At 45.9% G+C, this 26114-nt stretch overlaps 1 protein-coding gene across 9 annotated transcripts in view; it reads right to left on the bottom strand.

The window, feature by feature from the left end:
* Window positions 1-26114, bottom strand: part of CPPED1 (calcineurin like phosphoesterase domain containing 1) — a 137547-nt gene that overhangs the window by 1042 nt on the left and 110391 nt on the right. For 2 of the 9 annotated variants that reach the window (XM_086375708.1, XM_086375705.1), the window contains exon 4: window positions 9364-11072. The exons of 5 other annotated variants lie outside the window; for them this stretch is intronic. In XM_086375708.1, the coding sequence (XP_086231834.1) occupies window positions 10951-11072 (122 nt within the window). In that variant the 3' untranslated portion in view covers window positions 9364-10950. Of the gene's footprint in view, window positions 1-9363; window positions 11073-24213; window positions 24406-26114 lie in introns of those variants that run through there. 2 more of the 9 variants (XM_086375711.1, XM_086375707.1) reach the window with 1 other exon arrangement.

The following is a 26114-nucleotide window of genomic DNA, read 5'->3' as shown; positions in this document are numbered from 1 at the left end:
CCTTCAAAACCAAAATAAACAGTTCTAGCGACCAGAAAAAAAAGCAGAAAGACAGAGTAGTGAGTGGGAGCTGAGCTCTTATAATTGAGACTGAAAGCACTTTCTCTGAGAGAAGGAAATAAAGGTTGGCTCCTGGTGGAAACAGGGAAGCCTCAATACCTCCATTTATGGAAGGAGATTGGAGAAGGCAATGGCACCCCAATCCAGTACTCTTGCCTGGAAAATCCCATGGATGGAGGAGCCTGGTAGGCTGCAGTCCATGGGGTCGCTCAGAGTCGGACACGACTGAGCGTCTTCACTCTCACTTTTCACTTTCATGCACTGGAGAAGGAAATGGCAACCCACTCCAGTGTTCTTGTCTGGAGAATCCCAGGGACGGGGGAGCCTGGTGGGCTGCTGTCTATGGGGTCGCACAGAGTTGGACATGACTGAAGCGACTTAGCAGCAGCAGCATGGAAGGAGATTGAAGGAAACCTCTGCTGCCCTGTGCCAGGGCAGTGCTGGGCTGGTGTGGTTAACAAGCACTCCAAAAACAAAAAGAGGCTTGACTTGTAAAGAGTGAGACATGACTTAGCGACTGAACAACAACAACAAGATATATAGTGGAACTATGTGTAACTTTGTTCTGTATTTTCCATGTCTCTTGTAAATATGTTATCACACTTTCATAATTTTAGAAATAAGAAAAAATAGGCAAAAAAAAAAAAAAAAAAAGAAAAAAAATTATGTCTTCCTTCCACCACCACACACACAAAAGAAACTGGTAAGTATTGAGTATGTTGAGTATTACCTTTGCTTCTTAATATAATTTATTTAATGATGAGTTCATATAATTAAATTGTAGTAATGGCTTTTAACAACCAACTCATATAGCTCCTTAACATTTAATCACTGGTTTTCCTGTGCTGGTAGGAGGTGTCTCCAGCCCAGCAGTGGGTGAAGGCTGACTGCAACCCGTGGACCTAAGGAGGGAAGACAGACACAGGCTCAGGTCAAGGAACCAAAACGTGTTTCCCCAGGATGACTGTGGGACCAGGACTTTAAAGCACTATTATAAAGCCTGGTCCCAGATGGATACTTTTGGGGTAGAAGTAACCAAAACCACTGGACAGAGAGAAGTTAGTCAAGAGGAAAGTTAGGGGAAAACAGAACTTCAAAATACTTCTTACTCAAATTGAACCTGAAATAAAAAATCCTCCCAGCCATGAAAATCTCATGCTAAGTAACAAACTCTTCAATCAGGGACATGAATTCACGTCATAGGAAATCAATGATATCAACAGTCTGGAAAATATTTAAAATAAATATTTGGCTATCAAATATTCTCAATAAAGGACTAATATCGTAAAAAAGAACAAGATGTTATGAAACAAAACAGGCCTGAACTGAATAAGAATAGTTGGTAATGAAAATTTAGAAATGGTGAACATAAAAGTTAAAGTTTTAAAACAAAACTCTCAATGAATTGGATAAGTTGTAGACTAGACACTCATCAGACAGGGCATCGGTGAGTGAAAAGGAAGAACTGAGGAGCTGAATCAGAAAACAACACAGAGACCCAGACTCAAGCGATATGAATGAGCAATTCAAAAAACCCAAAGGATGGGTTAAGAGGTATCAGTGAATGCTTAAGAGGAAATGGAACAGAAGAAAAGAGGCAATAAGAGTAAGAACAATTTGAAGAAATAATAGTTGGGAATTTTCCAGAAAGGAGGAACATATGGGTTTTCAAAAAAAAATGCTACTAAGTAGGATAAATAAAATCAATTCATACTGACATATGTCATGGTAAAATTATGGAGCATCAAAAAGAAAGGTTTTCAAAAGATATCATGGCAAAAATATTATAAAGGAATGACAATTAGACAGGTAGCAGGCATCTCAATCATAAAAGAACCAGGGAGTAATACCTTCAAAATGCTTAGGGCAAGTAACTGTGAACTCAATTTTTTTACCTAGCTAGACCATCATTCAAATTTAAGGGCTTTTAAATAGATACTTGTTTGTACATATAAAGACTAAGAGTCTACCACTTCTCAAAACATTATGCTAAGTTAAGAAATGTCTAGAATGGGCATATCCATAGTGAAAGAAAGCGCACTAGAGGTTGCTGGAGGAAGAGGGGAAAGAAGGGATGGGGGTGACTGCTCACAAGCACAGAGTTTCTTTGCAGAATGGTAAAAGTGGTCTGGAATTAAGACAGTGGCAACGGTGGCACAGTTCTGTGAATATATCAAGACCGCTGAATTCTGTAGTAACTTTTACTGAATTTTTTGAGTCCCTTGGACTGCAAGGAGATCAAACCTGTCAATCCTAAAGGACATCAACCCTGAATATTCATTGGAAGGACTGATGCTGAAGCTCCAATACTTTGGCCATCTGATGTGAAGAGCCGATTCATTGGAAAAGACCCTGATGCTGGGAAAGATTGAGGGCAGAAGGAGAAGGGGGCGACAGAGGATGAGATGGTTGGATGGCATCACCAACTTGATGAACATGAGTTTGAGCAAACTCTGGGAGATGGTGAAGAACAGGGAAGCCTGGCATGCAGACAGGGTCGCAAAGATTCGGACATAGCAGCTGAACAACATGATTGGGATTAAAACAGTAATTGACCTCTGTGATCATAACTATGGCATGAGAAAAACATCACAGATCCCAACAGACCTTTTAACTTCATGGCTGCAGTCACCATCCACAGTGATTTTGGAGCCCAAGAAAAGAAAACCTGTCACTGCTTCTACTTTTTCCCCTTCTATTTGCCAATAGATGTTCTATAAAATACTTGACCAGTACTTCCCAAAACTGTTAAGGTCATCAAAAACACGGAAAGTCTAAGAAATGGTCACAGGAAGAGGCATCCATACCATGGAACACTACTCAGCAATGAAAAGGAATCAGCTACTGAGAGATGCAAAGTCTTGAATGGATATCAAGGAAATTTCACTGATCTAAAAAAAAGCCAACTCAAAAGGTTCCGTATTGTATGATTCCATTTATCTAATTCTTTCTTTCTTTCTTTGGCTGTGCTGGGTCTTCGCTGCAGCACATGGGATCTTTAGCTGCGGCATGCAGGATCTAGTTCCCTGACCAGGGAGTGAATCCAGGCCCCCTGCATTGGAAGGGCAGAGTCTTAGCCACCGGACCACCATGGAAGTCCCCACTTCCATTACATTCTTAAGGTGACAATATTACAGATACGGTTGCTAGGAGTTAGGGCCAGGGGTGCAGGGGGGTTGGGTATGGGTGTGGCCCATACCCACCATGGGATCCTCATGGTGAAGGAATTATTCTGCATTTGACAATGATTCCGGAAAGCATGACAAAAACATGATCCAAATGTTGAGCCCTGCTCATTAGTAGAGGTCTGGGAAACTGAACGGAGCCCTGCAGACTACAGCCACTCTCCTGCAGTAGGAACTGAGACCCACCTGGGGGTAGGTGGGGCTGTCTGCCCGCCGGGGCCCGCAGCTAGGGATGGAAAGAAAGGTGACCCAGGTTTCCCTGCTTAAAACAGCCAAGGGTGGGGAGACAGCTATTTCCACTGACTGTTATTAAGATGCAAACGGATACAACTCATTTCAGAGGGTAAATAGGTGCAACTGGGTTCTCACATTCTGTTGTGCATTCCCCTAGACCAATGCCAACATTTTCACATAAACATATCCTTTGGAAATACCAGAGAAGAGCCCATAGGTGTAGGTGTGTTGTGTCTGTGGTCATAAATACAGAGTGTGCACAGAGGCATTATTTATAATATTCATTTACAGGAGACTAGATAAATTATAGTACATGTATTTTTCTTAAAAAAAAAGAGGTAGATTTACATACACCAGTGTTGAAAGGCACCAAATATATTATTAAGTATGAACAGCAAGATGTAAAAAAGTTGTGTGGTCTTGTTTTTGTAAAATAAAGACAACGTCCATATGTAAAACAGATACCTAGTGGGAAGTTGCTATATAACACAGGGAGCTCAACCTGGTGCTCTGTGGTGACCTAGAAGGGTGGGAGGGAGGCTCAAGAGAGAGAGTTCTGTATATATGTACACACACACACACACACACACACACACACAGCTGACTCCCGTTGTTTTATGGCAGAAACCAACACAACACTGTAAAGCAATTACTCTCCAACTAAAAAAGAAAAAGGCAACGTCCGTTTGAGAGCGTGTGTGTGCGTGTGTTTGTATCCTCAGCTGAATGAGGGACAAACACACTAAACTCACACGGGTGGTTTCACAGCCAGGCTAGTGGGGGGCGGGGTTAGCAAGGGGGGAGGCACCACTTTTTATGTTTTCATTATTGTAATGTTTGCAGTGATGACTTGACCTGGCGATCCCAAGCCAACATCGAGGTGACATGGACCAGGAAAGGAGGACAGGAGGGACAGAGCTGTGTGGCTAAAAGCTCCAGCTGGAACCGTATCACTGAGCACGTGAACAGCTCCTGACCACACAGGCTGGAGGGCTGTGAAAATGCCTGCCTGCTCCACTGCGCTCCTGGGGTTTCCGAGCCTTATGGTCTGTGCTGTTGGAAGTCCCAGTGGGAGCGTGTGCAATTAGACCCACCTTGGGGAGCTCCTAATGGCCAGTTGGAAAGCACTTAGTATTATTATTTTGTTGTCTGCTAAATTATGTTTATGAAATTTGGCTCTTAATGCCTAATTCATAGTTGCAAACTGTACTATTCTAGAAGGAATGCTTGGCAATTTTGAAAGCAGCTTGCATTAGCCATAATTAGCTGTAAAAACTCACTTATGTTTAAATTTCACGCTGTACTTATTGGCATTTGCAGAGACAGGAGCATTAACAGAGACCGTACAAGTGGCCAGCAGAGCTTTCAGAACGGGCGTCGGCGGGCTGTGGACAGCTGGGTTTCTCCACCACCAGCGAATCCCATCCATTCTCCACCCCAGGCCCCTGAGTGCTCGTCGTTTATTGTTAATGTCCCGAGTCACAGAAAATGTGACCAAATGAGGATTTTTAGGTGAGCAAAGATGCCAAAGGGGACCAGAAATAAAGATTTTGAAAGAGACTGTTAGCAAGCAGAGCAATTGTGTTCAGACCCTTCTCATTTCTGGTAAAAGGGATCTCATTCCATTACAATAAAGAAAGACCTTGGTATTTGCATCCTGAAAAGGCACTGAGGCAATGACCATTTGATAAATTACAAAGGGACGTCAGGCAAGAGGCTAAAGTCTGTCTCAAAGTAAGGACATACAATTGACTCTCCACTCTGCTGGGTACTGGTATGGACTTCTAGGCTCTGCGACATTCCCGGTTGGCCCAGAGATGAGACTCAGGTGGGAAGAGCGGGAGCCTCTTCTTGGGATGGAACAGGAACCAGGAGTCTGGCATTTGGTACTGGAAGTTTCTGGGTCTATTCCCCACCTCCTGGGAAGTCCAGGAGTTTTGAACCCCCCTCATGCCTCCCGGTTCCGTCCCAAGTAAGAGCAGACACTGAGGCAGAGTGGGTGGAGGGAGGCCTGGAAGGGCAGGACTTGAAGGACTTTTCACCCAACATCTCGTTGAATCCTCCCAATAGACCTCTGTCCTGGGCAGGGGACACAGAAGTCATTCCCATTTTACAGATGAGAAGACTGAGGCATGGAGAAGTTAAGGAACTAAGGCAAAGGGACTGGGTTAGAAAATAGGGCAGCCAGGATCAGAACCCAGGTACTCAGATGCCAGAGTCCAAGCCTGCAGACTTGGGTTCTGCCCTTGGGGATCTTGGGCCACTTACTGACCTTGGTGAACCTCGACTTCCTCACCTGTAAGAGAATAATGACACCTGTCTCATCAGTGACAGAGAGGTTTGGATAAGGGCATAGATGCTGACCCTTTTGCGACCCCATGGACTGTAGCCCACCAGGCTCCTCTGTCCGTGGAGCACTCGGTAAACAGTGAGTGCTCCCCATCTTTCCCGAGAGGCCCCTCCTGGACAGGGACACAGACACAACCAGCTTGGCCTGGTAATGTGCAGGCTTGTCTGAGTTACTTCTGCCACCAGGACCTGTATGAAGTCTGAGCCATCTCGGTTTGGTATTAGCTTTTGATGGGGACACATTGATTCACAACTCGATGCAGGTTAAGGAATGTGTTAATAAATCATGGTTTCCCTGACAAGGGGATTGATTTTAGCGGTGTTTTCTAGAGTTGGGCAGAATTTCCATTCGGCCGTTCATCAGCCATCTGTGGCCGACATGGCTTTGTGGTTCCTTAATTGAGTATTATGTATAGATTGTTTTTGAATTATGAACTGCTGTAAGGAGATGACAAGCATCTTCTTAAATTACCACCAGAGGAAGAACTCCTGGCCGAGACAGCCCCTACATCAGGAGGAAGCCTTCCGTGGCATTAGCTTCGTATTTATTTCTCCATGGTATCAGGTCATAAAGATGCTATAAAGGCTATTTTTAAGCTGCCCTGATTCAAGTTCATTTCAAATCAATCAGAGGATTAGGAGGCAACCTCCATATAATTTAATATTCTCATTAATATCAGAAACTTGCCTCGAATCAATCAGGAAATCAGGGATGCACCCCGGTAACAATTTTGGTATTAAAAATGGACTTCCTTAATGCTTTCGGTGTTACGTAGGCTTGGAGAGTGTAAACAGATTCTCCTTGGGCACTTTTTACTTTTATCCTGCCTGAGTACATGTTTATGAAAATGCTGTGCATCTTTATGTTGCCAGCTGTCACAGTGAAAATGGTGTCACAAATCCTTAGTCATACTCAATTTATTCTGTCTCAGTGGTAAGGGGGAAAAATGGGCCTCATAAACAAAGAAAAGGGCAAGAGAAATAAAGGAAGGTTGGTTGAACATACAGAAGTGAAGTGAAGTGAAAGTCGCTCAGTCGTGTCCAACTCTGTGACCCCATGGACTATACAGGCCAGAATACTGGAGTGGGTAGTCTTTCCCTTCTCCAGGGGATCTTCCTAACCCAGGGATCGAACCCAGGTCTCCCGCATTGCTGACAGAGTTTTTACTAGCTGAGCCACAGGGAAGCCCAAACATACAGAAAGTGAAAGTGAAGTCGCTCAGTCGTGTCTGACTCTTTGCGACCCCGTGGACTGTAGCCCACCAAGCTCCTCCGTCCATGGGATTCTAAACATACAGAAAACAGGTATAAATAATCCCTCTTGTAGGTAAGCAATTTCTCAGCAGGCAGCTCAGATGTAGGCCTGGAGATGATGATTCCTGCGGGAAGCCAGTGGCCTGGGACGGCTGAGATAGCATCAGGGGAGATATCAGAATATAAGAATACCAGAGTGGGTTGCCATTCCCTTCTCCAGGGAATCTTTCCAACCAGGAATTGAACCTGGGTCTCCCACATTGTGGGCAGATTCTTTACCATCTGAAGAACCAGGGAAGCCCCAGCATGACATACTTCATATTAAATTATGACATTGAGTTGCCAATTTGGGATTTCTAGATTCCAGTACAAGAGCTCTCAGAATTTCACTGGCAGGTATCTTTTCAGATGCCCAAGTGTCCGCGACCCAAGTCTGCTAGGGACCGTGGAGAAAGGAAACGGCCTGCTCCTGGTTCTTTGGGTGGGGTAGGATGCTGTTTCTTCAGGCGATTCAAGGCAATGAACATTTGCAGAGCTCCCTCTCGAAGCCAGGTGTTGGTGGAGCCTAGGGGGGCACCCAGATCAACCGTTTCTAGCAATCAAGAGCTTAAAGTCTACAGCTGGGTAGCACTGTAAAGTGCTTTCATAATAAAATGCAGAAAGTGAAAATAACACAGTTTAGCCATTTTATTTACTGAGCATCTGCTCTGAGCTGAGCACTCTGCACGTGCATCATCTCAGTTAAGCTTCCTAAGGACCCCCTCGAGGAAGATAATGTCCACTTTTAACAGATGACGGGATCAGGCACAGAGAGGTCAAGGAACTTGCCCAGGGTCACACAGCTAGAATTTGTACCTGGATCAGACTGACTCAGAAGTAGCTGCTCTGTCTACCGCCCTGGAGGTACAAAGTGCCACGGATCATGGGTGGTGCTGGGGCACAGTAAGAAGGCTTCCTGGAGGGGGTGGCTTTGACCTAAGCACATCCTCAACTTCTTCCAGTTCGTTGGTTGTGCCTGACCTGGGACTCGAAGGCTGGTCACGATGGTTGTTGTTGTTCAGATGCTCAGTTGTGTCCGATGCTTTGCGACTCCATGGACTGCAGCACGCCAGGCTTCCCTGTCTTTCACCATCTCCCAGAACTTGCTCAACCTCATGTCCACTGAGCCAGTGATGCTATGCAACCATCTCACCCTCTGTTGCCCCTTCTCCTCCTGCCCTCAATCTTTCCCAGCATCAAGTTCTTCTCCAATGGGTTGGCTCTTTGCATCAGGTGGCCAAAGTATTGGAGCTTCCGCTTTAGCATCAGTCTTTCCAGTGAACCTTCAGGGCTGACTTCCTTTAAGATTGACTAGCTTGCCATTTCCTTCTCTAGGGGATCTTCCCGACCCAGGGATAGTCTCCTGCATTGGCAGGTGTGTTCTTTACCACTGGCACCACCTGGGAAGCCCGTAACGACCATAATACTAACAGCTAACATTTGGTGAAGATCTACTTACTACGGGCCAGGCGTCAGAAACAAGCCTCATTACATGTATTAATTTACACTCTTCAACATTCTCAGAGTATATTATTGTATATGGGGGATGGGAGACCCCCCACCCCCTCCCCTCAAGGTGGGAACCCCTCTTGCGTGATTGCTGCTCTAGAGCTACTGCTGGATCAGGCTGAAGTCCGACTCAGCTGAGCACGCATCCTTCTCGACTCTGCCACCTGCCCTGACCCACTGTTACTTCCTGTTCACTCATATGTCGTCTCAGGCTCTGCCTCCAGAGAAGAGACCCGGATCTACCTGGGTTGGACCCCCTGCCGCCTCTACTGCTCAATTTGTGAGGCTCAAGGGCTCACCAGCCACCTGACTTCTCCCACGGCTCTACCCATTTTAAAAACACAGACTTTCTATCAGAACCTTAGCTTGCTCTCTTTGGTGGATTTAAATTTTCCATTGCACTCTTCATCTTTGTTTTTCTGCTTTCAAAAGTAATGCATGCCTGAGGCGAGCAGCTGAATAAACTATGGTAAACTCACAGCTGTAAAAAAAAAAGAAAAAGAAAGGAAAAAAAAACCCAGGAAGATCTCCATGAACTGATATGGAATAACTGCAAAGAAAAATGTCATATGCAAAAAAGTATATATAGGAGCCTATGTTTAGTGTAAAAAAGGGAAAATAAAACACAGATGATGCAGGCAATATACCCTCAAATAGATCAGAAAAATATACTTGCAATATCTATTGCAAATAATAAAACAATTAAGCAATTGAGGGTAAAATGCCAGATAAAGCTGGGTAAAAGGTATATAGAAATTTCTTTTTTACTTGCAACTTTTCTGTAAGCTTGAAAATATTTCCGAATAAAAAGGTTTTCTTCAAAAAGCAATGCATGCTTGCTAAAGGTGAAATCAAATACTATAAAAATACAAGGCATTAAAAAAAAGCCGGGGGCGGGGGGAGCGGATCTCACAAAAGTCTCTCTTCCCATTTTAGGAGTTCTGTGTTATTCCGATAATTTAAATGTCTCTACTAATAAAATAGATTTCAGATATATGGCAACTGAAATAAAACATACACAAATGCACGTAATTTCATAAAAATGAGATATGCTACCTATGGATTTGCAACTTGCTTTTATTCACTCAGCAATCTCTCTCTTAATTGTTTCCCCTCAGGACATATAGCTCTATCTCAGAGCTGCCACATTATAAAATCCTGAAAACTGTATTTGCAGTGTGTAAAATCTAGGCTGTCAGACGATCGTTCTATGCTTTAAATCAGGATGTGGGACATTCAGAGACTTCCGGCCCTCCAGGGACTGCTCAGGTACTTGGGGACACTCGGTGTGGCTTGAGAGTCTCAGGGGGCACTGGGGCAGCGACCCTGCAGAGGGCAGGCATCTATCCACCCGGCCCCTACGGCCAGCTCTCCGGGGGTTTGTGTTGGCTGCAGGCTCATCAGCACAAGAGACTATCTCAGTTTAAAATGCTCCCAAGGGGATGATTTGGGAGAATGGCATTGAAACATGTATAATATCATATAAGAAATGAATTGCCAGTCCAGGTTCGATGCAGGATACAGGATGCTCGGGGCTGGTGCACTGGGATGACCAGAGGGATGGTACGGGGAGGGAGGCGGGAGAGGGGTTCAGGATGGGGAGCACGTGTACACTCGTGGTGGATTCATGTTGATGTATGGCAAAACCAATACAATATTGTAAAGTAATTAGCCTCCAATTAAAATAAATAAATTTAAATTTAAAAAACAAATAAATAAATAAAATAAAAAATAAAATGCTCCCAAGCCAGCTCAACCTGGTGCTCTGTGATGATACCTAGAGGGGTAGGATGGGGTGGGAGACGGGAGGGAGGTTCAAGAGGGAGGGGACATATGTAGATCTGTGGCTGACTCATGTTGATGTGTGGCAGAAAACAGCATAATACTGTGAAGGAAACATCCTCCAATAGTTTTTTTTTTTTTTTTAAACAAAGAAAGCAAATGTTTTTAGAAATTATATTAAAAAAAAAAAAAAGGCTCCCAAGTAGTCCTGCTTCTGTCTGAGTCAACCAGGGATGGGGATGAGGGGATTATCTCCTACGGGAGTTGAACCCCAATCTTCTGAAGGGCATGAGCCGCCACGGAAGGCTAGGGGAGGATGACTTCACTGCCGGGGGATCAGGTGCTGGGCCACCACTGGAAACCTGGGTTCACACCTCCCTTTCTTTTGTGAGTGCTATGGAACATGCAAAAACATCTGGTCACTTCAGGCACTTGCTCAGATGTCTGGTCCACGTGCCGTGAAGCATCTGTTTTGTCTTGAGGATTCATAGCCTCCTCCTGGGATTCTTTTTGTTTAGCTTGGGTCAAATGTAATGGCTCAGTTATTGAAATAACCTTCACCCAAGGCCAAGGGATTTCTTTTCTCTGTAGAGTACAAGCTGACATTAGGTGAAGAGATTTCTTCTGTTTTAGATTCCACCCCCACCCCAGGTTCATCTCCTAAAAAAAAAAAAAAAATTGCCATGTAAATTACATTCTACTTCTCCTGAATAATTATCAACAAAAATGACATTCTTCCCTCCCCAAGCCTGCTCCAGTTGAAACTACAAGATGGTGGGAGGGCTGGGGGATGAAGCCACAATTCTCAGTGGCAGAGAACTGGCTCAGAGAACACAGAGGGGCTGTGTGTTTCCAGCTCAATCAGGATGGGAGTGGTTTTGCTGAAAAAGTTCCCAAGAAGAGGGGCTGGAGAGAGATTTGCTGGTCAGTCATCACGCCCACATGGGAGGTGTTGGAGAGGGGCCTCCACCTGTTCAGAGGGGAGGGCTGTATTTTTTTTTTAACTTTTTTATTTTGTATTGGAGTATAAGCGATTAACAATGTTAATCCAGGCTGCCACATAACTTTGAGCAGAGATCCCTGTGCTATACAGTAGGTCCTTGTTGGCTATCCATTTTAAATATAGCAGTGTGTACATGTCCATTCCAAACTCCCTAACTATTCCTTCGCCCCCATCCTTCTCCTTGCCCTGGAAACCATAAGTTCATTGGAGGAGGGTTGTATTTTATTAATGTTTTATTAATTTTCATATTTGGTTGCCAGGAAAGCAGTGGCAGCTTGGGGTAGGGACTCAGGGGATGCTGGCTTTAACCTCAGCCTGCCACTGCCGAGCTGTGTGAGTGTAACATGTGCATGCCCTGCTCTGAGCCTTGGCTTCCCCCCATTGGGAAGGCAGGACTAGAATCAACCACTCCTGGTTCAGAGCCATGCCCAGGGTCACACAGCAGGAAGCTGCACGTGATGTATTCAGGCCATGCTCAATAATTATACCTTCTTCTCATCTCCTCCAAGTATCCCAAGTTTTTTTTTTTTTTTTTTTTTCATTTGCACAAATTACATCTTTCTCACTATTCATAATTTCCTCTTTATTTTTAAAAGAAGACAGCAGGCCTGTGTGTGAGCTGGAACTGTGGGGGCACAGAGTCAGGTTTCAATCCAGAATGGACAATTTTCTAGATTTCCATTACCGGTTTCTATGCCCTATCTTAAACACAGCTGTCAGGACAAGAGGCTCATTAAAAAGACTGTTTTGACTGATGGCATGTTCATATATCAGATTGGAAATCTGTCCAAAAATACTTGAGGGAGGTAGATGGAGGTGGCAGCAAGCCACAGGAGGGAGATGTTATGCAGAGTGCTGGAGAAGAAATTTACTGGGATAGAAGTCAAAGCTATGGTTTTTCCAGTAGTCATGTATGGATGTGAGAGTTGGACTATAAAGAAAGCTGAGCGCCGAAGAATTGATACTTTTGAACTGTGGTGTTGGAGAAGACTCTTGAGAGTCCCTTGGACTGCAAGGAGATCAAACCAGTCCATCCTAAAGGAAATCAGTCCTGAATATTCATTGGAAGGACTGATGCTGAAGTTGAAGCTCCAATACTTCGGCCACTTGATGCAAAGAACTGATTCATTGGAAAAGACCCTGACGCTGGGAAAGACTGAAGGAAAGAGAAGGGGATGACAGAGGATGAGATGGTTGGATGGCACCACCGATTCAATGGACATGAGTTTGAGCAAGCTCCAGGAATTGGTGATGGACAGGGAAGCCTGGCATGCTGCAGCTCATGCGGTGACAAAAAGTCAGACACGTTGAGCAACTGAACTGAACTGAAAGGGCTCTAGGTTGGACCAGGTGGGCCCAGAAGGGGAATGCTGTGCCATCGCAATGTGGGGACCTTGGGAGAGTCAGTTTCCATTTTAATAACCAGGAAAGGAAAGAATCCAATCAGGCAGAGATGCCTTAAACAACATGGAATTTGCCTAAATCACATGCTTTTCCATGAGCCCTTTAGATGGTCGCCTTCCCGGGGCTCTGCCCATGCCCTTCCCTGCTCGCTGGACAACCATGGCCTGTTGCAGCCTCTGCCACCCCGCCTGCTGACAACCCAAATCATTTCCCGGCCCAGACTCAGTTCTCCCACTGCTCGGAGGACCTCTGTTCCTCAAGTCCCTGCAGGTCCTGCAAGCTCACTTCTTCCACTCCATGCCTGCTCCTCCTCGTGGGCTTTGCTGGGCCAGCACACAGCCACCCACTTCAGGGCCATGGGCTGTGCATCTCCTGCACGCCATGGGGCTTTCTGCCTGAACCTGCTCACAGTCCTCTCGGCTCTCCATCCTCAGGGCGGTTTTTACGGCTGCCTGCTCAACCCTCTTTTCTGACCCAAGTGTGTCAGGATAACATTCAGCTGTCAGCGGCTTAAACAAGCAAAGCATGTGCTTGTATTTACCTCTATCTGTCCATGCCATACTGAGAAAGAAGGAGGGCAGTCAGGATGGGTGCAGCTGCTCAACAATTTTCACCAAGAATCCAGGCTCCTTCTGTCCTACTCCAACCTCAGCTTGTGGCTTTGTCGTCTAGATTGCAAGGTGGCTGCAGGGCTTCCAGACATAACGTCCAAGTTCCAGGCAGGAAGAAGAGGGAAGGGCTAATGAAAAGCTTTCCAGGAAGTGCCACCTGCTGAATTTCAGCACTGGGACATGTGGCTACCCTAGGTGTAAGGGGGACTGGAAAGGAGTGTTCTCAGCCTGTCATATGGGGCCCGGAACAAAATCGGGGCAAGAAGGAAGGGAAAATGCCCAGGATAGACAGGGCAAGGTTGTCTAAAATGTAAAACCTGACTGTGCCACTTCTCCAGGTAAAATCTTCCCGTGCCTCTCCATCACCCGGGGGCTGGATCTGCCTCCTGTTTCACGTCTCCACACCTGAGCCCTCCTCTGGTCACCAAGGAGCTTCAATGCTGGCCCGGTCCCTGCCAGCTGTGCTGTGGCTCCAGCCTCAGCCTGTGCTCTCCCGGCCTCTCGAGTGCCCTCTTCCTGCCCACAGGCACCTGATGACCTCTCACTCATCCTTCAGGACCCTGCCTCTCCTCTCCTGGCGGAAAACTTCCTCCTGGACGGAGCAGTCTCTCCTCCCTCCCCTTCCTGGCACGGTCCTCTGCTTTTGTCCTGTGGTTTCTTGCTCCCCCCTGGTGGCCCCTGCTGGCCTGTGAGGACAGAAGCCAAGTCTAAGTAAACATCCATCCCCGGAACGAAGATAACAGGGCTGCTGCTCTATCAATGACTGTTGGAGGATGGATGGATGGAGAGTTAAGACAGTGAGTGGATACATGGAAATTTGTGGCAGTTCACAAGCTGCGTTTTAGGAAGTGTCCTGGAGGAGACAAACCTCCCCTTTGCCAATATTATCAAAGGAAAAGTTGAGCGCCAGCACTTTCTGCTGTTACAAAGGAGTTGCCAGGCTCCTTACAAAAGGAGGCCTGATGTTACTAAATGAGGGCGGAGGGCAGAGTCGGTGGAGTAAGTACTGATTCTGAGTCTTAGACGCCACATGAGCTCCTTTACTGTCCTGAACATTCGTTTCTTCAGTGTAAAGGAGGGGATGATAACGGACCCCTCATGGAATTGTTGTGAGCTTCAGAGATGATGTGTCTGACCCCCCAGCGCAGGCTCACTACACACCCTGGGGACACAGCACTTTTCAGGCCTGGGTGGTTTTTTTAAAAAATGCATTTTTCTTTATTTGGCTGCACCAGGTTTTAGTTGCAGCATGTGGGATCTGGTTCCCTGACCAGGGGTCGAACCCAGGCCCTCTACCTTGGGACTGAGGTGTCTTGGTCATGGGCCTACCAGGGAGGTTCCTCAGTCCTGTTTTTGAAAGAAAGCGTGAATGTGGTTCCTCCTCCCTTGCCGCGGGAGGCAGTGCTGGTTGCCTCCCGATACCCATGCCCTTCCTTTTTCCCTTTGCTACAAGCATCCTGGTTTTGCCACGGCAGGTCATGGGCTGCATCCTCAGAGCCAAGAAGGAGGCAGTTCTCTTCCCAGGGACCCCCGGGGGGCTGGGAAAGGGCCTGGGGTCTAAGTCTGTGGGAGGATGTCTGCTGGGGGTCTGTCCTGGAAAAGGCGTTGTTTCTTTTTTTTTTTCAAGTCCCCTTTCCTGCCTCCTGGGAGTTGCCAAGTCTGAATGTAATGCTCAGAACTCAGCAACCGTCTGAGAAGGTACAAACCAGGGAAAGAGCCAACTGCGGGGAGTCGGTCGGGGGCACAGAGGCGGCAGAATTACAGCCAGATCCTGTCCCCAAGTTAGACTTGTCTGAGAGCCTGAACCACACAAGATCATAAACTTCCTTATTCTCTGAGCTGGGCAAGCTGGGGTTTCTGAGTCAAAAGGAATAAATACGATCCTATCCTTTTTAGACCTGTAACTCTAAAGTCTCTCGGGATGGCCAGTAATCTGCTTTTAGACATGATGTAAGTTGGATTTTGGAAGCTCCCTGAAGATAATACAAGAGGTCCCATGACTTTCCTTGGTAGGGTGGGGCTCAGTAGGATCCCAACAGAGGGCTGTTTTGTCAGAGATATTCTGACATCCTTTCCACAGAGTGTGAAATTGCTTTCTCAAGAATCAAACATTCAATAAGACCAAGACGTGGACCCAGGGCAATGCCTGGCACAGAGGAGGGGCTGGGGCTCTGGGTAACCTTAGGCCTTGGTGGCTCAGATGGTAAAGAATCTTCCTGCAATGCAGGAGACCTGGGTTCAATCCTTGGGTGGGGAAGATCCCTAGGAGAAGGGAATGGCAACCCACTCTGGTATTCTTGCCTGGAGAGTCCCATGGACAGAGGAGCCTGGCGGGCTACAGTCCATGGGGTCGCAAAGAATCAGACACCATGGAGCAACTAACACTTTTCACTTACATACGACAACTTGGAGGCAATCTGGAAGTGAGACGTTGATAACACCCATCAGAGATAGAGCGTGCTATTAAAAGACCCAAAACACGATTAACAGAAAACAAAGAAAGAAAAACTTCTCCCTTAGATTTTAGTCTCTCACTTGTGGGTAGACAAGAGGAAATGCAGAAAATGCTAAGTGGCATAATCTTTTGAAATAATTGATGGTTCTGTAACTATTATTCTTAAGTACAAGTGTCAGTGGAGAGTGATCTTAAGTACCTATACCAGGGGTTAGGAAACCACAGCTAATTGTCTATCAGCTCGTAAGAGCTGTGAATGAAGAACCCCTCTTACATTTTTAAGTAGCTTACATTTTGGTTTATATAAGCACCTATGTATTCTTTCCAATTTTACCTCTGGGCCCACAAGGCATAAGAGATTTACTATCTGGGCCTCTACAGAAATACTCTGCCAAACCCTGACCTTGACTTCATTACAGGGATTCTTTTTATTACTCTTTTTTCATTTTTTTGAGAAACTCAGAAGATTCAGATGAGGCAAAAAACCCCAAAAACCTAATAATAACATTTATATTCTCACCACCCACAGATAATAAATATTTCCATCTTGTAAGATCTCCTTTTCACAGCTTTTAAGAAAGAAAAATTATAATGATATAATTTCTATAAAATTATAGCCCATGTATCTTTTGACCAGCCCCTGCTGTCCCCAGGCACCTGGCTTCACCTCTAATGAGTGGGCACCTTTAGCCAGAGGGTCATTGACCTCAACAAGATTGAGAACAGCTGTTCCATAATCCTCATTAGAAGACAGAAAGTGGGGACACTGATCAACATGCTTCTGGGTATTGATGGATCAACTGCACAGAAAGGTTTCTTTTCCTCGAAAGCAGCCTGTGCCATGATATGTGGGCTCAGCAAACCCCACTCTACTAAATTAATTGAATGGGTGCCCCCAAAGCAAACATTTCATGGAGTGATTTCATGAAGGCACATCCTCAAAGTAAAGGTTGTTATGAATGAAAGTAAAGGAAGGAAGGGGGATGGACAATGGAGGAAGAAGGAAAAAGAAAAGAGGAAAGAAGGAGGGATGGGATGCCCTGGGTGTGGAAGCCATCCATGGCAACAGGTAGGATGCAGCTCACACACTCTAAAGGGAAACCATCCCCCTATCAAATGGGTAGCAAGGAAGTATTTAAATATCTTCAAATGTGATTTATGGAGTTTAGTAAAAGTTGCTCACTTGTGTCTGACTCTTTGTGACTGATGGACTATACAGTCCATGGAATTCTCCAGGCCAGAAAACTGGAGTGGGTAGCCTTTCCCTTCTCCAGGGGATCTTCCAACCCAGGGACTGAACCCAAGTCTCCCACACTGCAGGCAGATTTTTTACCGTCTGAGCCACCAGGGAAGCCCAAGGATACTGGAGTGGATCCCTTCTCCACTGGATCTTCCTGATTCAAGAATTGAACTGGGGTCTCTTGCATTGCAGGTAGATTCTTTACCAGCTGAGCTCCCAGGGAAGCCCTGATTTATGGAGAGGGGGGTTTAAATATTAAAAACAAATCTCTAACATCAGGAAGTCCTCACTCTAAGGCTTCCACATTGATTGCAATTCTCTGGTTCCCTCCCACCTTGCCCCCAGGATTGAGCTTTGTGAGGTTAAGACCAATGCTTACTCATCTTTGTTCCTCTAGTTCCCAAATGCAGAGAACATGCACAGTATGTTCAAGATGCAAAGGTGACTGTGACCATATGCACAGCACCAGACTGCAGTGTCCAGAGCTCCAGAACTCTTCCAATTAAAGTGTCGAACCTCCTCAGCAAAAGTGACTCTAAGTCATGCCTGGTCTTACCAAGACCAATTTCAGGTGCTTGTTTCATAAACAAAAGCAAAAAGAAAAGGAGAAAAGAAAAGATATACCCATTTGAATTCAGAGTTCCAAAGAATAGCAAGGAGAGATAAGAAAGCCTTCCTCAGTGATCAGTGCAAAGAAATAGAGGAAAACAACAGAATGGGAAAGACTAGCGATCTCTTCAAGAAAATTAGAGATACCAAGGGAACATTTCATGCAAATATGGGCTCAATAAAGGACAGAAATGGTATGGACATAACAGAAGCAGATGATATTAAGAAGAGGAGGCAAGAATACACAGAAGAACTGTACAAAAAAGATCTTCATGACCCAGATAATCATGATGGTGTGATCAGTCACCTAGAGCCAGACATCCTGGAATGTGAAGTCAAGTGGACCTTAGGAATCATCACTATGAACAAAGCTAGTGGAGGTGATAGAATTCCAGTTGAGCTATTTCAAATCCTAAAAGATGATGCTGTGAAAGTGCTACACTCAATATGCCAGCAAATTTGGAAAACTCAGCAGTGGCCACAGGACTGGAAAAGGTCAGTTTTCATTCCAATCCCAAAGAAAGGCAATGCCAAAGAATGCTCAAACTACTGCACAATTGCACTCATCTCACATGCTAGCAAAAGGATGCTCAAAATTCTCCGAGCCAGGCTTCAACAATACGTGAACTGTGAACTTCCTGATGTTCAAGCTGGTTTTAGAAAATGCAGAGGAACCAGAGATCAAATTGCCAATGTCCACTGGATCACTGAAAAAGCAAGAGAGTTCCAGAAAAACATCTATTTCTGCTTTATTGACTATGCCAAAGCCTTTGTGTGGATCCCAATAAACTGTGGAAAATTCTGAAAGAGATGGGAATACCAGACCACCTGACCTGCCTCTTGAGAAATCTGCATGCAGGTCAGGAAGCAACAGTTAGAACCAGACATGGAACAGACTGGTTCCAAATAGGAAAAGGAGTACATCAAGGCTGTATATTGTCACCCTGCTTATTTAACTTATATGCAGAGTACATCATGAGAAACGCTGGGCTGGAGGAAGCACAAGCTGGAATCAAGATTGCTGGGAGAAATATCAATAATCTCAGACATGTAGATGACACCACCCTTATTTCAGAAAGTGAAGAAGAACTAAAGAGCCTCTTGACAAAAATGAAAGAGGAGAGTGAAAAAGTTGGCTTAAAGCTCAACATTCAGAAAACTAAGATCATGGCGTCTGGTCCCATCACTTCATGGGAAATAGATAGGGAAATAGTGGAAACAGTGTCAGACTTTATTTTTTGGGGCTCCAAAATCACTGCAGATGGTGATTGCAGCCATGAAATTAAAAGACGCTTACTCCTTGGAAGAAAACTTATGACCAACCTAGACAGCGTATTAAAAAGCAGACACATTCCTTTGCCAGCAAAGGTCTGTCTAGTCAAGGCTATGGTTTTTCCAGTGGTCATGTATGGATGTGAGAGTTGGACTATAAAGAAAGCTGAGCGCCAAAGAACTGATGCTTTTGAACTGTGGTGTTGGAGAAGACTCTTGAGAGTCCCTTGGATTGCAAGGAGATCCAACCAGTCCTGAACATCATTGGAAGGACTGATGTTGAAGCTGAAACTCCAATACTTTGGCCACCTGCTGCGAAGAACTGATTCATTGGAAAAGACCCTGATGCAGGGAAAGATTGAAGGCGGGAGAAGGGGACAACAGAGGATGAGATGGTTGGACGGCATCACCAACTCAACAGACATGAGTTTCAGTAAACTCCAGGAGTGGTGATGGACAGGGAGGCCTGGCGTGCTTCGGTCCATGGGGTCGCAGAGAGTCAGACACAACTGAGCGACTCAACTGAACTGAACTGAAGAATTTTTAATATTTGGGCTTGTTTGAGCAGAAAGAACTTCATGACAGTAGTATTTATCACAGAGAAAAACTGAAAACAACCTCAGGGTCCAATAATAGCAAAAGAGTTCAATGAACATGGTATGTCTACAAGGTATAAGAACATCTGTGACTTGGAGAGTATTTTTAATGACGTGAGATAATGCTTTGTATGACAATCTTATGCTTCTAAAATGCTCATATGATCTCAGATGTATAAAGGGAACTTATTAGCAAGAAAACATTAATTAATGAATTACTTATAAACCAAGCCCCTAGCGACTACTCCTCCCTACCTGACTTGCTCAACCAGGGAGAGGCACTTTTGTGTTAAATCACAAATCATACCAACGATGAAGGATTTTATATAAAGCTGATGAAAAGTGACACCAGGGAACTGTCACAATCACGGGGAAGTCATCAAAAACAAGGCTCTCACAGAACACACACCCATGGGCACACACACACAAGTACCACAGAGGGGCAATAATTGGATTATTGATAGATTCAGAAAAAGACCCTTGGGAAAATTGATGACACCTGCAAATATTTTTTTCTCTTATAAGAATGACTCTCAATTATGTTGTTGCCAGTGTCAAACACAGGATGCTGACAAAGGATTATTTTATACAATTTAGACCAAGGAAACCAAATGGCACTGATTCATTCTTTGTTCATCCTAAGGGTTGGTGTATATTTGCAGTAACAACCAACATTTTATCAAACACAAGTTGAAACAAGTTGATGGCCATAATTTGCCTCTTTTCTCAAGATAGTATCTCAAACCAGCCTTTATTTTCATTTGCTCACTATTTCTATGACCTACAGTTGTCATTTTGAAAGTGAGTTTTATCTGCTGCCCTAATCCTCAGATGAGCTCCCCCAGTGGCTCAGTGGTAAAGAATTTGCCTGCCAATGCAGGAGACCTGGGTTCAATCCCTGGGTCAGGAAGATCCCCTGGAGAAGGAAATGGCAACCCACTCCAGTATTCTTGCCTGGAAAATCCCACGGACAGAGGAGCTCTGTGGGCTCTAGTCCATGGGGTTGCAAAGAGTTAGACACAACTTAGTGACTAAACAACAACGACAGTCCTTAGATGGGAGCCCACCTGGACTTGTACCCCAGGGGAGTCGGTCAGAGTCTGCAGGAAAGTAGAGACCCCCTTCCTGTTTCAAGCAGCATCTTTGTCGGCAGAAGGAAGAGTCCACCCACTCAAGATGAAAGGATGAGCTGAGGGGCTTACTCTGGAAAAAGACTGCTGTTCACTGAAGCCAGAGGGGAATTCCATACCCTGTAGGAGTTCCTGGACCCCCACCCAGCAGGACCACTTCAGATGCTGTGATTCTAAGCCTCCATAACTGGCTGGACCAGCTCCTTCCCTGGGGCAGCCCCTGAAGAAGTACAGGTGCAGAGTGGAGGTGGCAGGTGAGTGGGTGGAACTACCCCAACACAAGCTGGCCTGGCTCCCCTCATCTTGCCCAACGTACATTCTACTCATTATCCAGAAAGCATAATTAGGAGGCCAGGGGTCAGAGCCAGAGCCCTGGGACTGGAGCTGACCTGTGTGAAGCTGGGCACGTGTATGTGTCTCTCTGTGCCTCAGTTTCGTCATCTATGAAATCAGAGCAATAGAAACTGTGGGAATTCGCCGGTGGCAGGTGGGTAAGAATCCTCCTACCAACGCAGGGGACATGGGTTCGATCCCTGGTCCGGGAAGATTCCACATGCCTCGGGGCAACTAAGCTGGTGCACCACAACTCCTGAACCCTGCCCACCTAGAGCTTCTGCTCCACAGCAAGAGAAGCCACTGCAAGGAGAAGCCTGCGCACAACACCTGCAGCAACTAGAGAAAGCGATGAAGACCCAGTGCAATCAAAAATAAATCAATAAATGAGTAAATACATGAAAAAAAAACCTGTAGTACAGAATTTAGTAAGTGGAAATTATTATGATGTTAATATAATATTGTGCTTTAAATGGCTTATGAAGTGAAACTGACGCTTGACGACACTGGTTACCCTGGGGTCTTTAGCACTCGCTTGTGGGGGTTGACTCGGCGACATGGGAGCCCCGTGTGCTGGGCACAGGAGACGTAGAAAGAACACAGGAAGACTCGGGTTCCAAGTCCGGCAACCCTCCAGCCACCCAGCCGTGGGTCAGAGCTGTGAACTTGTGTGAGGGAGAAAACAGGATCCTTACACATTACTTTCTCTGATGTTAAGTCACCCACAATATTTTTATCACAGTGACAATGATGACAGTGAGATGGCTAATCCTAACTGCACGTTATCATTGAATACTTACCAGCAACCAGACACTGTCGAGGTGTTGGATTTACCTTATCTGATCCCCATAAAAACCCAGAGATAATCTATTCCTCTTCCCAGTTCTGTGGCCTGAGCAAGTGATTCAGCCTCTGGGACTTTGCTCGTCAGTAAAATGTTGAGAAAGCCAACACCTTGAGGGGTGCTGTGTAGGCTGCAGGGACAATGAACACAGCCACCAGCAATAACACGAGCCATTAAAAAAAACTGAGTATTAGCCATGGCTCGCAAGAAACTTATGCATCTTCTGCCTTTTTCAGGGGAAAAACTGCTCTACTGGGTGCATTCAGTGGCATCATTCAGTAGGCTACTCACTCCAGTATTCCTGGGCTTCCCCTGTGGCTCAGCTGGTGAAGAATCCACCTACAATGTGGGAGACCTGGGTTAGATCCCTGGGTTGGGAAGATCCCCTGGAGAAGGGAAAGGCTACCCACTCCAGTATTCTTGGGTTTCCCCTGTAGTTCAGCTGGTAAAGAATCCACCTGCAATGTGGGAGACCTGGGTTAGATCCCTGGGTTGGGAAGATCCCCTGGAGAAGGGAAAGGCTACCTACTCCAGTGTTCTGGCCTGGAGAATTCCATGGACTGTTTAGTTCACTGGATGGTAAAGAGTCGGACACGACTGAGTGACTTTCCCTTTCAGTGCCATCATGGAAGGAGCACCATTCAGATGTAAGGTTACAGCTCCCAAGGGAGACAGACCATCACAGGCCCCACCCAGCAGGAGGCTGGAGCAGCATTATTCTGGCCAGAACTCGCTCACCTTCCCACCCAGCAAGGTCCTGCAAGGACTCCTCACCTGCACTTCCCCCAGGGTGCGGGGGAGTGCCTTGCGGAAAGGAGACACTTAAGAGAAGCTCTCTTCCTTCCTCCTGCGTGTCTGGAATCTAAATCTGAAACGGACCCAGGCTCCTCACTGCTGCGTGCTTGGGTTCCTCATCTGGTCTGCAGACATGGTCACGGGACCCTGGGCTGTGACAACAGGGCAGAGGAGGCTTTTTCCCAATTGGGTCCTGGTCTTTACTTCTATTTAAAGCATCAACAGGCAAACACTTCTGTTAAGTAAAATTATAAACCTTAACTAAAGCAATTTCCAACTTAAAAAATATACATATAAATACGTATTTATTTGGCTATACCAGGTCTTAGCTGTGGCATGCAGGATTCTCCATCTTTCTTGTGTCTCATGGGTTCTTTAGTTGCGGCATGTGGGACCTAGTTCCTGACTAGGGATGGAATCCAGGCCCCCTGCATTGGAAGCATGGAGTCTTAGCTACTGGACCACGAGGGAAATCCCCTCCAGCTTATTTTATGTAGAAATATTCTAAATTTTCACCATATACTGTTAGTCATGGGGCTTCTCAGGTGGCGCTAGTGGTAAAAACCCTGCCTGCTGACGCAGGACACATAAGAGATTTGGGTTCGATCCCTGGGTTGGGAAGATCCCCTGCAGGAAGGAGGGCATGGCTACCCACTCCAGTATTCTTGCCTGGAGAATCCCATGGACAGAGGAGCCCAGTGGGCTCCAGTCCATAGAGTCGAATAGAGTCAGACATGACTGAAGCGACTTATCATGCATGCAGTGTTAGCTGCAGTGGGGGCAAGTGCCTTTTAAATGAAAGCAAGTCCAGTAAAGAGAAAATTACTTAAACTAGTATAGGAAGTAAGAGTGTTGAGCTAAGTGAGGGACATTTCAATTTTACACAGGAATCCCACTGCTCATTTGAAAATGACACTAATTGCTATTTTAAAAACATGCTGCTAAGTCGCTTCAGTCATGTCCGACTCTGTGCAACCCCATAGATGGCAGCCCACCAGGCTCCCGTCCCTGGGATTCTCCAGGCAAGAACACTGGAGTGGGTTGCCATTTCCTTCTCCAATGCATGAAAGTGAAAGTGAAGTCACTCAGTCGTGTCCGACTCTTAGTGACCCCATGGACTGCAGTCTACCAGGCTCCTCTGTCTGGGATTTTCCAGGCAAGAGTACTGGGGTGGGGTGCCATTGCCTTCTCTGATTTTAAAACATGACTCCCCCCAAAAAACCAGCTATAATATTTTGACTTCATAAGCTTAAACAGACACAGCTGTTTCCCCTGTACCTGTGGCTCCTTTTGGAAATATCACAGTGGGGTTTTCCAACAAGATTTTGAATTTTCAGTTTGAAGGTGACCTACAGTGCTCTGTTTTGGGTGTCCAGCATTCCTGGCCTGGGTGCCCAGCACAGGGCCCAAGCTATTTGCTGAGTGGACAGATGCTGACTTAACTTTGGGAATCAGCAGCACACACTTACGCATGCCAGATTCGCAATTTATAAATATTTACCATCAGGATTTGATTTTAACTTTAATTAGCCCAACTGTTAAGGATACCTCCGAAGTGAGAAATGTAATCCATTACTTCGCACCAGATGTAGCTTCCGCAGTTGGTCTTTTATCTCGGTTTATGGTGAGGGAGACACAGACATCAAATGACTAAAGCATGAGGTTTTACGGTGAACTGATGGAAACATAAAGCAGACCAACCTGGAAGATGAATTCAAGACCAAATGTAAATTAAAGAGGCTGAAAAGTCCTCAGGCTGATATGCCCCCGGAAACTGAATTCTACAGATGCTCAAAAAAAGGACTGCTTGTTGAGTTCTTACTCGAAAGTCAGTTAAAAAAAGAACCATTAAGATAGCTTGTTTTTGTTTTAGGGCATTAAAAACAGAAAGCGCTGTTTGATGATGGCCGTTGCCTGTGGATCCCTTTCCTGGATTCAGAAAAATCTGACTATGAGATTACACCTTCTAAATTGGTGTGTTTACCAGCGCATTAACTGGTGGAGGTGTGTGTTTAAAAAAACATAAATGCGGAGTCAAATCCTCTCACTAAATTCCATAGGAATTTACCATCTAGTTCAGTGCCTCCCAACCTCTTAAACCAATATGCACTTACTACAAAGCTGCAAAGTGTGTATTCCTCGTTCACTCCGAAAACCCTCCTTGAGATAGTCTACCTTTCTGCACAGCCCAGAAGTCAACAGGTTTCTTGTCTAGTTTCACTTCCTTAGTTTGTATTCTGAAGAGAGCTGCTAATTCCTCTTCCAATATGTGAAGTTATCTTGGGCAACTGCAGGCAAGTCCGCACACTTAACGTGCCTCTCCTTGCTTTGTACACACTCACCAACATCCTCCCAAGAAGAAGTTGCCCGCTCCTGCCAGCCCCGGGGGGATGGGGGTGGGGAGGAAAGCTCTAACAAAAGGAGGAAGCCAGACCCTGGGTAAAGCTATTGCCTGCTGTGGGCGCGCACTCTGGTCCAGGTCAGATAAGGACATACCACCCTTCATCAAGCAGAGGCCACGCGCACTCTGGTCCGGGTCAGATAAGGACATACCACCCTTCATCAAGCAGAGGCCACGTCCTAGGCGTGGTGCTGCGTGCTCTTACACAGGCCTCCCTTTACCTGATTCTCACATCAACCCTTTGTGAGAGACACCTGTGAGGCTGGGATGAGTAGCCCCGTTTAACATGGGAGTAAACTAAGGCACGGAGAAGGCGATGGCACCCCACTCCAGTACTTTTGCCTGGAAAATCCCATGGATGGAGGAGCCTGATGGGCTGCAGTCCATAGGGTCCTGAAGAGTCGGACACGACTGGGCGACTTCACTTTCACTTTTCACTTTCATGCATTGGAGAAGGAAATGGCAACCCACTCCAGTGTTCTTGCCTGGAGAATCCCAGGGATGGGGGAGTCTGGTGGGCTGCCGTCTATGGGATCGCACAGAGTCGGACACGACTGAAGTGATTTAGCAGCAGCAGCAGCAGCAAACTAAGACAGAAAGATGTTCAGCAGATTACGGGAAGCCACTTTGCTGGTGAATGGGCTTTCTTGGTGGCTCAGTGGTAAAGAATCCATCTGTCCATGCGGGAGACCTGGGTTCAAACCTGGGTCAGGAAGATCCCCTGGAGAAGGAAATGGCAACCCATTCTAGTATCCTCGCCTGGGCAATCCCATGGGCAGAGGAGCCTGGTGGGCTATAGTCCATGGGGTCGAAAAGAGTCAGACAAGACTTAGCAACTAAACAACAACAACAACTCAGTTGGGGGGTGGCACCAAAGGACTTGAGTGCAGGTCTGTCTGAAGCCACAGCCTACCTGCTGACCTGTGAGGTTATAGGGCCTCGGGCACCCCACCCTTGAGAACCTGTCACCCCTTGTACCACCATCACAAATTCGGCCTTACCTGCCTAT

The sequence above is a fragment of the Bos grunniens genome, chromosome 25, assembly GCF_055505025.1.
Source record: "Bos grunniens cultivar Pamir isolate PY7600 chromosome 25, Bosgru_T2T1.0, whole genome shotgun sequence".
Lineage (NCBI taxonomy): Eukaryota > Metazoa > Chordata > Mammalia > Artiodactyla > Bovidae > Bos > Bos grunniens.
Note: the sequence above shows the minus strand (reverse complement) of the source record. Positions and strands in the feature narration are given on the sequence as shown.